A 15,798-nucleotide genomic window follows, 5' to 3' on the forward strand; every position below is an offset into this window, starting at 1 on the left:
CTCCCCCTCTCTCTCTCTTTTCCCTTCTCTCTTTCCCCCTGTCTTTCTACAATAAAGCTCTAAAACCATAGACTGTCTCTGTTCATCAGGCCTGCTGTGCTTGGAAAATGAAATAGGCTTTCTCCTAACTAGCCGTGCCTAATCTTCCATCAGTAGGCCTTCCTGTACTCCAGCCACAGACCTGACTAAGGACTCTCACCTGCATGGGGAACCTCTCTCCCTCTGCCCTCTCTCCTGTATCTCCAGGGCAGAGGGTGTCACCCTGGGGCCCCTGGTATCAGGTACTGCCCCTTGTCCACCCCCTGTCATGTGGGGTCAGTGGCTTAGATGCCTACCCGGGGCCGAGTGGAAACATCCAGCAGCTTGCACAGAACACAGGAACCCCGGAAAGACACGGGCATTTTCTCCCTCCCCCTTCATCCCCCACACCCCTCAGTCCAACAATAGTTTACATTTTTATGCCACTGTGACTAAATCTTGGTGTTGAGGCAGTTTTTGAAATGAAATTATCTACACCAATGAGAGTTTTTCCAGACTTAATATTTCAGGAAAATTAAGTTCTAGGTAGATTTATTAGTCAACACCGAGAGGTCATTAATTCGTCATAACTACTTAATGTGTTGCAAGATTTTACTGTATTGGAAAGGCAAAATAAAGTATTTACCCATTGTTTGGTCACATCATCTCTTTCCTTGGTGGCTAATGCTCGTCAATTCTATATCAAAAGGAAAGACATCCATGGTAAGTACACTGATATCTCTCACACTGGACCCAGATGTTTTAAGTTCGTGAACTTCCATTGCATATTATTCCTAAGACATTGAGAAGTCACCTGACCTGTTGAAATGTTAGTTTCCACATCAAACCTGCTCTATCAGATAGATAAAGATTAATTGATGGGTAAGTCATAGATTTGCACTGATTTAATTTTGTACAATTCTAACCATTCATTTTCTTCACTTTCTAACAACTTTCATATAGTTAGAGCTTCTTCAGAATATACAGAGAAACCTCTGAGCATCACTTTATTGTCTTCTTACATTCTTTTGTCTTCCCTTGTGTCTGCTAAATTAACAGTTTTTTTTTTTTTGACGCAGACTTCTGGGCAAAACAAAGAGCCATCAGAAAACATAAAACTATCATTGACTTGATTCATTTTTGCTATTTGCCATGCAGGGGTAGGCTTACTTTTATCTTCAAGAATGACAACCATCTCAAGTAGTGACTATGAAGGCACTCCTAAATATTAGTTCTTAGAAAGAGACTGGGGGTGTTTCATTTATTGCTGTATCTGAAGACACAGCAGTAGTTATTCAAACCATTATCAGGTTTTCTGATTAACCTAAAATTCACTTAATTAATTAAAAGCACTAAAATTTTGCTAAATATTTACTGTTTTACTGTTAAACCCAAAGGATCCCTTCATTTGAACAGAACGTCACATTTACTTTGATAGATGGTACAAAGCAATGACCCACCACTGACTTTACTCCCAGAAGTAACCCAATGCAAAGGATAGGTAAACTAAGGAGATTTTGAGCATGCTGCAATGCATATACATTGCAATGTGTCAGAAAAGGTTCAGGAGTGAGGATGGGGAAAGACTCATTCAGCAAAATGCTTGCTGTATTCAAATGCTGGTTACTTACATAAAAAGTCAACATTGGTAGAGACAGGGGATCATGACTGTCTCAAAAAAAAAAAAAAAAACTAACGGACATCAACAACAGACATACCAAAGTAGACTGGGGAAAGCTCACAGGGCCTTAACCCTGCAAAAGCACTATGGACTACTAAGGAATGCAGAGAGCAGGAGAATTAGACTTCTCCAAGGAAGAGCACACTAATTGATTTTTCCAGTACAAAAATGGTCAACCCTGAAAACATACACATGAGCAACAATGCACAAACAGAGCAGATTACATTTAGAAATATATATGCATATGCATGCACATATGTGCATGTGACAATAATTAATGATTAAAGAGGACATGAATTTGGAAAAGAGCTAGGAGAGCTATGGTAGGGGGTGTGAAGAAGAAAGAGAAAAGAGAAATGACATAATTAGAATCTCAAAAACAAAAACAAAAAAACCTAAGTTGGAAAGAGATTGAAGACACCTAATACTGAACTCTCTCTGCACCTGCTTACACATAACATATATAAACATGCATGCCTCCACATGCAAACACACATGTTCAAGACTGAGACTTTGTAATAGATCTCTCTTAAAGGCCTATGTGTAATTACAAAATTTGATACATGGGAATAGAGGGAAACTTAATGTGCTTTGGAGATGTTTTCTTTGCATGTAACTTTTGACTCTGCATAGAAAGAAAGTAAAGAAAAATATGAAGATGAAGCGAAGTACAAATAAAATGGGAAACATGCTAAAGAGGAGAGGAAGAAAGATCTCCTGCTCTCTAAATTGTTAGTTTGATCTTAAAATTCCCCATTCAAAGCCTAGTCTTAGAAGTTATGGATAGTGCTTTATGATATTTATGATATTCACCACAACGAGCACCAGTTCAAGGCTCAAGGTTAGGTCTCCAGCATCAAGATTAAAATATCATTATCAATCCTGTACAGAACAATAGCACTCAGTCAAAAATAACATAATGTCTTCACATTATCTTTCTGGGTGATGTGAGGTAGTGGGTCAGGCCAACAACAGGCACTACTTTCTCCTACTTCTTTATCACTCTGTTGTGCAAAATTTAGCAGGAAGTAAGCCAGCCAAGATTTAATGCCCACTACCCACTGTAACAGCCTCAGAAGAAAGAAACTGGGAGAAAGTTCATTCTGCTCTGATGACAGTTGGGATAAATGCAATAAAAACTCTGAGATGGAAACAAAGTTGTTGGACATAGACTTAGCATTTACTTAATATCATTGTGCTCCAGACTTTGTCTTACTCATCCAGACATAAGGGAAACAGGGATACTTGGATGAAATTTATGGTCACATTATCATGACCATTGCTTCTTCTGGGAGACACTTTATTTTGGAGAGAAATAAGACAATTTATATAAGATATAAGGCTCTGGCAACGGAAGTCATTATTTTATTTATTTGTTTGCTGTCTGTTCATTTATTTGTGTCATTGGCCCAATAAGTGGACTTCATTTCTACATACTTGGTGTTTAAAAGTCTTGATTCTGTACTAAGACAGGAAAATGGGCAATCCCTTCCCTATACTAAAGGGGAATAACATAGTAAATGAACAAGAAAACACAGCCAATATACTAAATTATAGATTTATATGACATAGTGTCATTCAAGTGGATGATTCAAAGATTCAAGGTGGATTGCCCAGAGTTTTGCTATTCATTTTACACTCAGTTAAGAAACTCAGCAAGACCTATAGATTCAGTCTTCTTAGTCTCTCTCTTAGCATCTTTCCTCCCAAGTATGGGGCAAAGCACCTGAAAGAGAGTCATGTGGTCTACTGCAAGACGAAGTATGCCAGAGAACTTTATGGTAAGCTCCAAAACAGCAAGCATGTAAAGAAAGATTAATTGCTAAGACTCACCTCAAGGGCAGAAGCTTAGTTTCATGAGATCAGGAGCAGAATCAGACTGGGATGGGTGAGGAAACAGAAATATAAAAAAAGTTAAGAGAGCGCCCCAATTTGTCCTGTCATCTAGGCTGGAACTCACTGTGTATTCTTTTTTTTTTTTACAATTTATTTTTTAAATTAGGTATTTTCTTCATTTACATTTCAAATGATATCCCAAAAGTCCCACAGACCCTACCCCCCCCACTCCCTTACCCACCCACTCCCACTTCTTGGCCCTGGGGTTCCCCCAAACCAAGGCATATAAAGTTTGTAAGACCAAGGGGCCTCTCTTCCCAATGATGGCTGACTAGGCCATCTTCTGATACATATGCAGCTAGAGACACAAGCTCTGGGGGATACTGGTGAGTTCATATTGTTGTTCCACCTATAGGGTTGCAGACCCCTTCAGTTCCTTGGGTACTTTCTCTAGCTCCTCCATTGGGGGCTCTGTGTTCCATCCAATAGCTGACTGTGTGCATCCACTTCTGTGTGGAACTCACTATGTATTCTAAGCTGCCAAATTAATCTAGAATTAGCAATGGCCATGCCTCCAGCTCCTCAATAATGGGATTACAGGAGTGTACCACCATACCCTGTTACTTCTGAGGCCTTTAGTCTCAGATATGATTGTCTGATATGAACAGAGGAAAACCACAAAGATAGGCTCAGAAATATCAACAGGCTATATAAATGGTTGGTATTACACAACAAACCATAGTGCCCTTTGATGGAAACTGAAAGAAACAGACCTCTGATGAGTGCTGTATTGAAAGAGTAGGGGTAGTGGGTAAACCAGAGGTGTTTGTAGAGCATTACTCTATGGTCACCATATGCCTTACAATAACAGTCAATGGAAAACTTAAGTTCAAGTGTCATTTCCTACTGTGCTACAGATATATTGCCTCATTTTATATACAGAAAACTGAAATATAGAAAAGATAAATGGCTCCTTTAAGGTCATATGATAAAAAATGATGCATTCCTCGAAAGAAATAGAGTGATCTGATAGAGAAGGTAATGGCTCCTGTAAGGTTATAATATGATCTATAAATTTCTTTTAAGAAATAGATTGTTCTGTTTCATAGATTTCTGTCTGTCCTAAATTTTAAATGCCCTGGGAGCCTTCATCATTTCATCCTTTGGTATGTTGTATGGTGCATATGTTTCTATGTGGGTTATGAATAATGCTGTTGCAATTTAATATTTACCATGGCCAGTGCCAAGTGTTGACAATTTGAATCATGTTACACGATTTAGTCACCTTACATATATATTCACACATTTTTCAGTAAACAATGACCACCAGCTTTTCTCCCACCCCAACTGAAACCTGGTACCCACTGACCAATTCACTGGTCCTTTGTCCTGTAGCTCCTAGAATTCACTTGCAAACGCAATTTTCTGGCACAAAGAATATTTGGGTTTTTTTTTTTTAAAGGTTAGCTTAACAATGAAAAAAACATTGTAACTTTATGCAAAAGGGAGAGGATACATGAAAGAGAAAGCTTTGTAAGTAACCCTTCAGTACTTTGAACTCTGCGAGTGAGCTGTGTATATCTTTAAAAGTCTCTCCACCTCTCAGGCCTGCCTCCTCAGTATTTGTCCCTTGATTTTTTTTTCTTTTGTCTCCAAATCACCTTAGCCTCAAAAAGCAGCTAGCAGGGCAAACTGTACTCTCAGAAACAGGTTTGTTGCCATGGAACGCACAATGCCACTGGAGTAGACTAGTAAAAGGTAACAGCTAAAGATCTAGTCAATAGATAGGCTGTGCTTCTTCTTCTGGAAATTCCTGACTGGTTGGATTCCTTTAAAGGCTCTGCCCTACAGTGCTTCATGTCATTACTTCAGTTACTTGAAGACTGAAGTTCCAGGAGACTGCAGAAAGCGAACCTGCCTTGGCTCCAGCACATCCGACCAATGGCCAATCTGAATGACAGTGCTGTTACCAATGGGACTCGACACAATCCTAAGACCCAGCACGGAAAAAGGCAAAGCACTGGTTGTGTGAAAAATGGAATCTCAAAGGAAGCCCAGGTAAGAGGCTATCTTTTACATCTCTAATCTGCACAGCTAAAATATTTCCGTATTTCTTTGCAGCACTGTTTAAGACAGTCTTTACTCAAAGCAAAAAAAAAAAAAAAGGAAAAAAAAAAGTTTCTTTCTTGAGATGTTTTATTGTGTTGTTTCTCTGTCTTGTGTAATCCTTTATGTGTGGTTGCTACGAAACTTTGATGTGGGAACGGAACTTCTTCTCTAGACAAGAGAAGATGCATACAGAGTCACAAGATCCTAGTGTGGACTTTGTAAGCTCTTTTGTTTACCCTCGAGCATTTTGGGGGGACATGATTGTGAAAGATTAAACTCTTTGGCTCGCCAAACAGCCTTCTACACTCAGGATGCTTCGGAAGTAAAAGGGAAGCGAAGGTAAATCTTGCGGAGATTATATGGTAGATAACCCTTGTCCCTGATGGACATGAAATGTTTCTCTGGTTGGAAGGATCTTTTGGATGTTTAACAGAGCATTGTCACAGTCACTACCTGATTACAGGCTAGAGTCTCTCTTTGAAATTTGACCCACCAGTATTCTTTTCTAAAAAACACTTCAGAAAGTGTAGCTTAGGGTGTTCGGAACTCTGAAAGCAAAGCAGCATCTTTAAAACAAACTTTTTAGTTATCTCCATACCACACTTTTCTTCCTCATTTTTGGAATGAGGCTGGGGCTGTTGCAAAATATTTGAGGAGGTGTACTAGGCAAGAGAAATTTAAGAACGTATTCAAAATAGTGTCCCAAACTTATGAGGCTCTTGAATAAAAGCAAGTGTGCATGTTGCATACCAGGCCCAGACTCTCTGGTTTGAGTCCCATGGTGAGCTAATCTTCATTAAGACAAACTTGAGTAGACAGAGAGACAATCTTACTGGGGTAAATTGGGAAAGTTGTATGTGGAACCCCATGCAATCGTTCCCTTGTTCAATCACCCTAAGAAGCCAGCCTGTACTGGGGGAAAGTTCAGAATGTGTTAAGCACACAGAACAGACAAGGCTGGCTGGGAATCAAATTTGCAGGCCCAGTTGGGAGGTGCAAGAGAATGTACTCAAGAGCCTGGCTTGTGTAGTAAAATGATACAGTCCCCCAAACATATCCCTCTCTTACCAGAAGACATTGGGAAGCATCTACCAAAAACCTCAGTCTGGAGCAGGATGAAGAGAATGGGCATAAAAGAAAGCACAGCACAAAGCACCATCCACTCTGATCATTGCTAAGATGGCCCTTGCCCCTGAAGTACCTGTTTCACTAGCCACTGTTTACCTTCTAGGTTATTCTGATTCGTGGGTATCTTATTTGAGCATAGATGCCTTCAAACAAGTTTTCCTTTTCTTTATTTATCATGGTTTCCAAACTACATTCTAGTGCTTGAAAATGGAAGAGTAAAGAGAAGGGACAGTGATTGGATCCCAGAGGTACATAAGTATAACAACTGTCCAAGACCACCACACCCTTAGTCATGGAGCTCCTTTAGGAACAACTGACAGGGTCACTGCTGTGGCCTTTCTTGGCAGCTCTTTCTGACCAGCCATCCTGATCCTGTTTGCTAAGATATATTTAGAAGTTTCTAAGTTGAAATTGGCTTCCACTGAGAACCTCAATTGTGCTTAAATATTTTCCAGAAATAATAAGCTTGCCTAAGATCCTGACAGGATGAAGCAACCAAAGGCCTATTTTCTCCCTCCAAAGTATGAATAAAGTTATCTTTATTATCATGATCCTCAGGAAAAATTTGACCCCATGAGCCCCTTCACAAGCTATGCATTGACCAACAATCTTGCCTTTTGACAAAAACAATTCGAGCATGTAGGTGCCTGAGGTCAGTGATTTTCCAAATGCTTTGCTGGGACTTAGGTCCTATAGGACAGTGCCTCAAACCCTACCAGCTTCAAGGAAGATCCCTTTACAGTTTTTTTTTTTTTCTGCTTCTTTGTGTTTACACCAAACCACAGTTACCTTTTTCACTTACAGCTACGATGTAAGATTTTGTTGGCAAAAGATTCCCCAGCATAGTAAACTAAAGGTAAACACTGGTAGGCATTTTCTTAGGAATGTCCTTCATTTTCTTCCAGGGTAGATTGGTGTGACCTTTGTGGCTCCAGTATGTGGACTCAGTAGCCAAAATTCACAAATCACCAGAAGCCAGAACTGTTCCATTTTGGAAATCATCTAGAGTTTCTTTCTGGAGTTTTTCTGATCCTTAATCCTATTGCCTAAATCCAAAAGCCTGAAACAGGCTTTTTATCACTGGTTAAGCCCATTCTTTGTTTAAAAGGCATTGGAGGGATCAGAGGGACTGCTACCTCTATCTTAGGAAAGTATGAATAACCAATGAGCTATGTAGGCTGTGCTTGAGATGTAGTCATAAACTAATCACCACGGGCTTATGCTATTAAGTAATGTAAAGAAAAAAATCAAGAACAAAATCTTACCCACTGAGTTCAAAGATAACAAACATATCAAATTCAAATCATTTTCATAGATTTTTTCAGCTTTGCACTAAAGCAGAAGGAATAGGCAAGAATGTGGAAAGATCAGCAATGTTTAAAGTATTTAAAACTTTACACAGCATCGTAAAAGATACTGAAAACTTCAAATGGACTGTAGAGTTGCGTCAGTGGATAACAGCACTTGCTTTTCTTTCAGAGGACCAGAGGTTAAGTCTTAGCACCCACATGGTGGCTCACAATCCCCCACAACTCTATTTCTAAGAGATCTGGCACCATCTTCTGGACTCCCCATCACTGGGGTCATGTGCTATACACTTTCATACATAGATGCAAAACACATAAAATAAAAGTAAATAAATCTTTAAAATATATTATTGAAGTGAGAAGTCCCTTTATAATAGCACCAAAATAAAAATGGGAATTTTAAGACATTTTAAATTAGTAAAAAATAATTTAAAGAGAGTGACAAGATATTAGGGAGAGGCATAAAATAAAGCTAGAATAAAACAAAATCCATATAATATCGATAGAAACAACAAGATAAAACATTTGCAATTCTGTCTATGGCAGTTTATAAATTTCATGTGGGTAGAACATATCTTAAACCAGGCAAATAACTTTAAAATTATGTAGAAAATAAATAGAAAAATTGCTTGAAAAGATAATGAGGGGTAATAAGCACTATGTTATACATGAAATAGCTAAAGACTTTTATGATAACAAATGAGTATACCATAAATATTAGAGGTGATTATAAATTCATACATAAAAGTAATGGGATATATAGGTTTTTTAAATAGTATTTACATAAAGAAGGTCATCATCTCTATAGCATAAAACTCAAGATCCACAAAAGAAGAGGTTTAAAATTTACCAAAAACATTTCTTTCTAAATGACATCAAAATTAAAAAAAAAAACATAAAATCAATAGGCATATTATAGTCTACAAAAGTGTTTACAGTTCACAGCATAAAGTAAGAAACACACACACACACACACAAGAAAAAAAAACACAATCTACGAAGACATTTTAGAACCCAACATCTAAAAAGTCTAAATCCAGAGACAACAATGGGAAAATGTATGAAAAAATATAGAAGGTGAGAGGGGCTGAAGGACAGATCATCATAGAATCACAAAGAAAGACCCACTTTCTCAGTGGTGTCTATGAAGTGCAAAATCAAGATGGAATGTAGTTTAAAGAATCTAGTGATTTAGATCAGTACAGCACCAATGGTAAGACTAATAAAATTATCAGTCTCTGCTTGGTGTCACAAGCACATTTAGTATAATGTGCCTCACTTGATTCTCATAATAACACTGCTAAACCCCTATTTATTTCTATTATTTTTATATAGATAAGGAAGTTGAGGTGCTAAGAACATAAGTAACTTCTCAAGGTTATAAATGCATAAATGTTATAAAAAAAACCAACTCTACCATGGGACCATTCTCCTGAGAAGCCCTGGACAGTGATTGTAAGCACAGGACCCAAGAACACTCTGCTGCTCTTCCTGCTCCACAGCATTCTGTAGTTGAAAGTGTTAAAGGTCACAAAAAATATTATTATTATACTGCTCTCCAACATGGATTTAGCTCTTTGAGACCACTGGCCATTCTAAATGTTTTTCATCCACCATCTCATTACGTTTCAACTTGACTTGCTTCAGCAGTGAGGAAACAGTTTAATCAAGGTCATTCACTCATAATCATCAAACTGTTTGGAAATTAGGTTTGCCCAATCCCTAATCTCAAGGCTTTGTTCCCTAATTCACACTGCCTCTCTAAACACAAAACAGTATTAGGAATAAGATTCATTACTACCATTATGAAGAAGCCCACAGCATTCAACATTACAAAATAATGTAAGTATGGATTATGGGTATTATGGGTTGCTTTTTCCTTTCTATTTGGTTCTTCATAAAAATGTGAGATAATTTTCACAGATTACTCCAAACTCACATATTAGAGCTTTGTACATACAGCACGCCCAACCAAAAACACACCACAGCAGTGACCTATTCTATGCTTCCCTTTAAACAATTCTGAGTTATAGACCGTAGTTACATTTGTGACCTTGTGTCATTTGGATTCAGAGATAAGTACATAGGGAGTCCTGGAAATGAGTTGCCTAGTACTATAGAATGCCTGCCACTTCTAGAAGCATAGCTTCCCTGAATATGTGGCTCAGTGTATGCAATTTTTGTTCTGAAAAGATTGATGTCAGTAAATGATAGATGACAAAAATAAATGAACGGTGAGTATAAATTATGTATGACATTTCTCATTTTTACCTCTCAATGAGGTAGCATCTCATGTTGTTCCCATTGAACCTAGATGCCACCTAAAGTTTTACATAGATAATAGAGTATGACTATAAGGAGCACTATAAGGAGTCCTCAGGAAGACTTACAGCTTGAAACCATGAAATAATCACTCTTGGAACTTAGCATTCTTGGCAGGAACTTAAGTAGCTAAAAACTCAAGTAGGAAGAAGAAAGTGTTTGTGCTGCGTTCATATCTGAGATGTCTCAACAACTTGCCCACTATGGAGTAAGCTAGCTTCATGGTGGCTCCGCTCTCCTTGGAGCCTGTCTATTTCAATTGATCCTTATGTCCCAACTGAGCTCTGACAAATGACAGATTTCCAAGTTGTGGTTCTTTTAAATGTGGTGGCACTTTATGGGTCAGCAATAGGAACTGGACATTGTTTACAATATATAGGGAAATCACTGTTTCATAACCATTTTACATACTTGCACATATTTTGAGGAGTTTGTTTTGATTACCCATTGCTCTCAAGTTTTGGTCATGATTCCTTCCCCTGTAAAGAAACATTTACCCTATTTTGCTCAGTTTTGTTTTGTTTAGAATAAAGGATTGTGTGTTTTAAACTAGTTATGTATCTGACTGCAAAATCCAAATACATCACCTCAAATATAATCTACACAAAATCAAAATTATTTGCATAATTGTTCATCCTGGGGAGACAATAAATGATTTGTCCATCTTCACCTTTCTGGGCTGTTGTACTAACATCTGATGCTGGAATACACACACTGGAAGAACTCTTGTGATTGTCTCCAGACACCATTAAATGTTGTTAGGAAATTCATTTCTTTTTTACTATCTACAGGAGATACTCAGTTGTATCTATTAAACTTAGCCGTTAAACCTTTCCCCTCTACTACTATTGTGGGAAAGTGCTCAATAATGTCTGAAATATAGTAGTAGCTTAGTAAATTCTAGACATAAACTCTGAATTCCTTCATCCAATGGAAACTTATCAATCTTCGCATTGTTTGGTATTTGTCACAAATATTCACTCTCCCTTACCATGATCTGAATATTGACTGACTGTTTTCCCCAAGAGTTGACATGTTTACTGATACTCAGCATGGTAGTACACAGGTAATGGGACTTTCAAGAGCTAAGCCTAATGAAGTCATTAGATGACTAGACATAGCTCTTGGGAGTAATAAAGATCTTTTGGCACCCTGAGTTGGTTCTCATCAGATGGAACTACGAGCATGAGTATAATCCCCAAGTCATTCTCTCTCTGTCTATATGTGATCTCTTGTTCTTCATCATGAACTAATAGAAACAAGGGAGCCATTGTCAGGGCCAGCAATCTGATTTGAAGACTCAGTCTTCAAGACTGTCCATGATATAAACCTCTTTGTAAAATACTTAACTTCAAGTTTGCAATGAGCAATGAAACAGATACATTTTTTTATTAAGACATTTCTTCTCTTGTTTTTTTAAGATATGCTACTCTTGTTTTTTCTCCTTTATCAATAACTATTCTTTTCTAGCTCTTGTGATCTTATTTCCTGCTCAGGTCTTTGACCTATAAACAATGGCAACCCAGGGGTCAACCCTTGCATCTTTACTCTTTTCCAATCGCATTGACTCTCATAGACTATCTGTTTTTCATGATAATCTGACCTTGTCTCCTCACTATACCTACAGTAGGTATTTACAAATGGTATTACACACACACACACACACACACACACACACACACACACTTGATTCCCTATTTAATCTCTGACCTTGAATATTCAAAAAGTTCTTAAACATAACTTATGAACAACTGAGTCCTTCTTTCCATTGCTTAAACCTGCTCTGGTTATGGCCCTTCACTTCTCAGTAAACAACAACTCCATCCTTCTTGTGGCTCAGACCAAAAACCTAGACATCAGTATTTATTTTCTTCTTTCATTCTATCCCTTTTACATTCAGTGTATGTGTGTGTGTGTGTGTGTGTGTGTGTGTGTGTGTGTGTGTGTATGTGTGTGTGCATTTGGAGTACAAAAGAGCACATTGGATTCTCTGGAACCTGTGAACTGCCTGGTATGTTGAGAATCAATATTCTGATCCTTTGCAAAAACAGTAAGTACTATGACTAATTTAGGACTAAATGTTTAAAAAAAACTGATCAAATTAATTGATTCATTGTAACTATCAAAGTTCTATACCCTGCTATTATATATGCCATTGTACTTGTAACATGATGACTAACAACTATCTTCTTCAACTGGAAATGATAGCCCACACCTATATCCCAGCACAGAGGAGAGAGAGATGTGAAAGTCAAAATGTCAAAGCCAGCCAAGCCTACAGACTGAAAATCTGTCAGAGAGAAGAAAAGAGGAAGGGAGGAAGGCAGGGAGAGAGGGAGAAAAGGAAGGAGGAAGAGAGGGAGGGACAGAGGGACGGAGGGAAAATACCATCTTTGTAAAAGTTGCTAGGCACAAGATCATTTTTGATGGCCAGGTACTAGAAACTTTGGGGTGGCATGTAGACAATATGTGTGTTCTAGTCCAAGCCCAGGGATAGGTTCGAGCTTTTAAAAGTAGGATGTTTTCAAGAAAATAAAAATAGAAATAAAATCTAATTCATCATGTCAATATAATTCTTATGGCTTCTTAGAAGAAAAAAATGCCTAGATTAGAAAAGAAGCTGGCTAATCCCTCAGATATGTGTGCCTGTCACCAGGTGCTAATAAATTCTGCATTCCTCAGAATCTGATATCTATGAAAAGTCAGTTTAATCTTTTATGATCAATTACTCCACATGCAAAATAATTTTATAAAAATATAACTAATAAACTTTTACATTGCCCTATAGTTAAGAACTTTACTAGTAATAATTTGTTCCATCCTCAATTAACCACATGGGTTTAAAGTGGTTTTGTGCCCATTTTATAGACGAAGAAATAGAGTCTTAGCAAAGCTACCTGGCTAAACATCTTGTAATATATACAGGCTGGTCCTTTTGTCTAATGCTGTCACTAGACAAAAAGTTGTTTATGATTGCATTTTATTATACATATTTGCAAATTTATGAATTTTTTAAAAATTCTATAAGAAATGCTCAGATATCTATCACTTATATTCTACATCTGGTATTTTGTTATATTCTATTGTAAATCTACTCATTATCTCTCCTTCTACTCATTCATCAATCCACATATTTTATGTATTTTAAAGAAGTTGTAGAGCAATTATACTGTGTCCTTAAACCACTCAGTATGCATACCACTAACTAGACTTCAATATTGGCCCACAGTTCTCTTTATTTGAGGTAAGATTTATAAATATGTATTGTATATATTTCAGTTAATTTTTTACCTAGACTGTCTTCTGATTAATTTTACTAGATAGATTTTCCTAAGACCATTTGATTGGAGTCTTTCAACTTCTTAACATGGAAACCAATCTGTAACACAGGAACCAATATACAGATTATCATCTGATTGGGTACAGGAGGGACTTACTTGTTGATTTTCGACTAGAGAAATGTCGATTTTTTTTAGATCCATAATCCCATTGGGATCAAAGCTACTTTTATTTTTGTTTTTAGAGCATACTAGCTAGTGAAAGGTATTCTGAGGTTAGAAATCCTCACAATTCTAAAACAGAGGAACAGTCATGTAACCAAGCTGCCACTGTCTTCCATTATCACCAATATGAGTCCTAGACACTTGATATTCAGGGCAAGGCCCTTCCTGGAAAGTTCCAGGAAGCTCCCTTTTTAAAATGAACAACAACAACAACAAAAAAAAAAAAAACTCAGTTTCACAACTGATATAATAAACCTAGAAGAGGCAGCATGAAAGAATAAAAAGAAATCTTATGATAGGGGAAAGAGGTACTTCCAAGGAAGCAGAAGGGAGCTACAAGGACAGGAGTGGGATATAACAGAGATGGGGCACAATGGAGAGTCAACAAAAGTGATGTGTGTATATGAAAACGCTATAGTAAAACTCTTTACTCTGTATGCCCATCTTACATGAACTGTAGACCAGCACTTAGAAAAAGTTAAAAATCACTAAAGACAGACAGAACAATGTGAACAGGTTGCTTCTACATTTGTCAAACTCTGATACCACAGTTACTCGCTCCTACATCTTTTAAAAAGAGCACCATTTTGCACCTTTCCAGGAAAACAACGCCTTGGTACACTCCTCTTCTTTCTGCTGTTGTGGCTTTTGTTTGAGTAAACAACTGCAGCCACTTGCCTAAGATCTCAAAATGACCTGTGGGAAAATATATTTGTCCCATTAGCAGTTTCTAGTACCTGTAAACAACACACACCATGATATTGCCAAAAATCCCAAACCAAACCTTAGAGAAGCCTGGGATTTAATATGTTTGTCAGGCAATGGGAATGGCTTAGTACAAGTAGGAGACTCCCATAAATAATGGAACTTAGGCTTATAGTTAGCTAGGATAGCTAGCTATGTTTTCTATGGAGTCATACTTCCTATTGATATTCTTATTGGATCAATGAACCAGATATTCATATTCAGAAATAAAAGTGCTTCATGCCAGCCTGAGGAAATGATTTAGTAGCTAAAATAACAATCTGCATGTACCACTTTTTTTTTTGGTCCAATTATTACTGTATTGCACTTATACAGTGTTTTATGATCAGAAACCACGATGACTAAAAGTTACCTGTGTTTCCTACACTGGTTGTTCTGTGGGTGCAGGTAAATAAATACTTGTAAAAGTTAGACTTTTCTGACTTTTTTCTATATTATATGACACATGGTAAGAAAAACATAATGAGATAGCTATAGTCTGGAAGCAAAGAAATAAATGATGCTGTGAATTTGTTATTTGAAGAAAGTACATATACTTTCTGTATAAACAGAAGGCTTTCACAAAAATAAGGTAGTTGGACCCCTTCAATGTTAAAAAGGTGACCTGGGTTTTGTGAGGTGTCAGTAGTGAAGAAGAATAAGCAAGGGAATACATGTCTCAAACAAAGAACCAAATCTTAGTAAACACAGGACAGGAGAGAACAGTAGTCAAACTCAAAGAAAAATAGCAATTTCTTTTTCAGGCTCAAATGGATGTGTGCTTCTGTCAAATACCACTCCACATTTGGTCTAGTTTGGGGGCCAGGATGTTTGGGGTATGCCCCCAAATACAGTATCTTAGAATCAAGGAAGAAGCAAAAGAAATCAAATCATCTGGATTCAGAGAAAAATATTACTTGCAAACTACATGCAATTCACTTATCTCAAACAGTGATTTCTCCAGCATCCAGTAGCCCTACTCATGTTATAATGCATCCATAAATCATTAGCTTCCCAGCATTGCAAAAGAATAGCTCAGTGCACACCACATTTTGATATTCAAGACTTGTCTCTCTTCACACTTCATTCCTGTGCAATTTTTTTTCTTTTTTTTTTCTTTTTTTTTTTTTTTTTTTAAATTTTTTATATT

General features: G+C 37.3%; 1 protein-coding gene across 2 annotated transcripts in view; it reads left to right on the forward strand.

The window, feature by feature from the left end:
- Positions 1-5,183: 5,183 nt before the first annotated feature.
- The window catches only part of Sptlc3 (serine palmitoyltransferase long chain base subunit 3), a 126,990-nt gene continuing 116,375 nt past the window's right edge, over positions 5,184-15,798 (forward strand). Inside the window, exons 1-2 of one of the 2 annotated variants that reach the window (XM_021156537.2) lie at positions 5,184-5,293; positions 5,373-5,593. In XM_021156537.2, the coding sequence (XP_021012196.1) occupies positions 5,477-5,593 (117 nt within the window). In that variant the 5' untranslated portion in view covers positions 5,184-5,293; positions 5,373-5,476. Of the gene's footprint in view, positions 5,594-15,798 lie in introns of both variants that reach the window. The other variant, XM_021156536.2, reaches the window with a different exon arrangement.

The sequence above is a fragment of the Mus caroli genome, chromosome 2 (genome assembly GCF_900094665.2).
Source record: "Mus caroli chromosome 2, CAROLI_EIJ_v1.1, whole genome shotgun sequence".
Taxonomy (NCBI): Eukaryota; Metazoa; Chordata; class Mammalia; order Rodentia; family Muridae; genus Mus; species Mus caroli.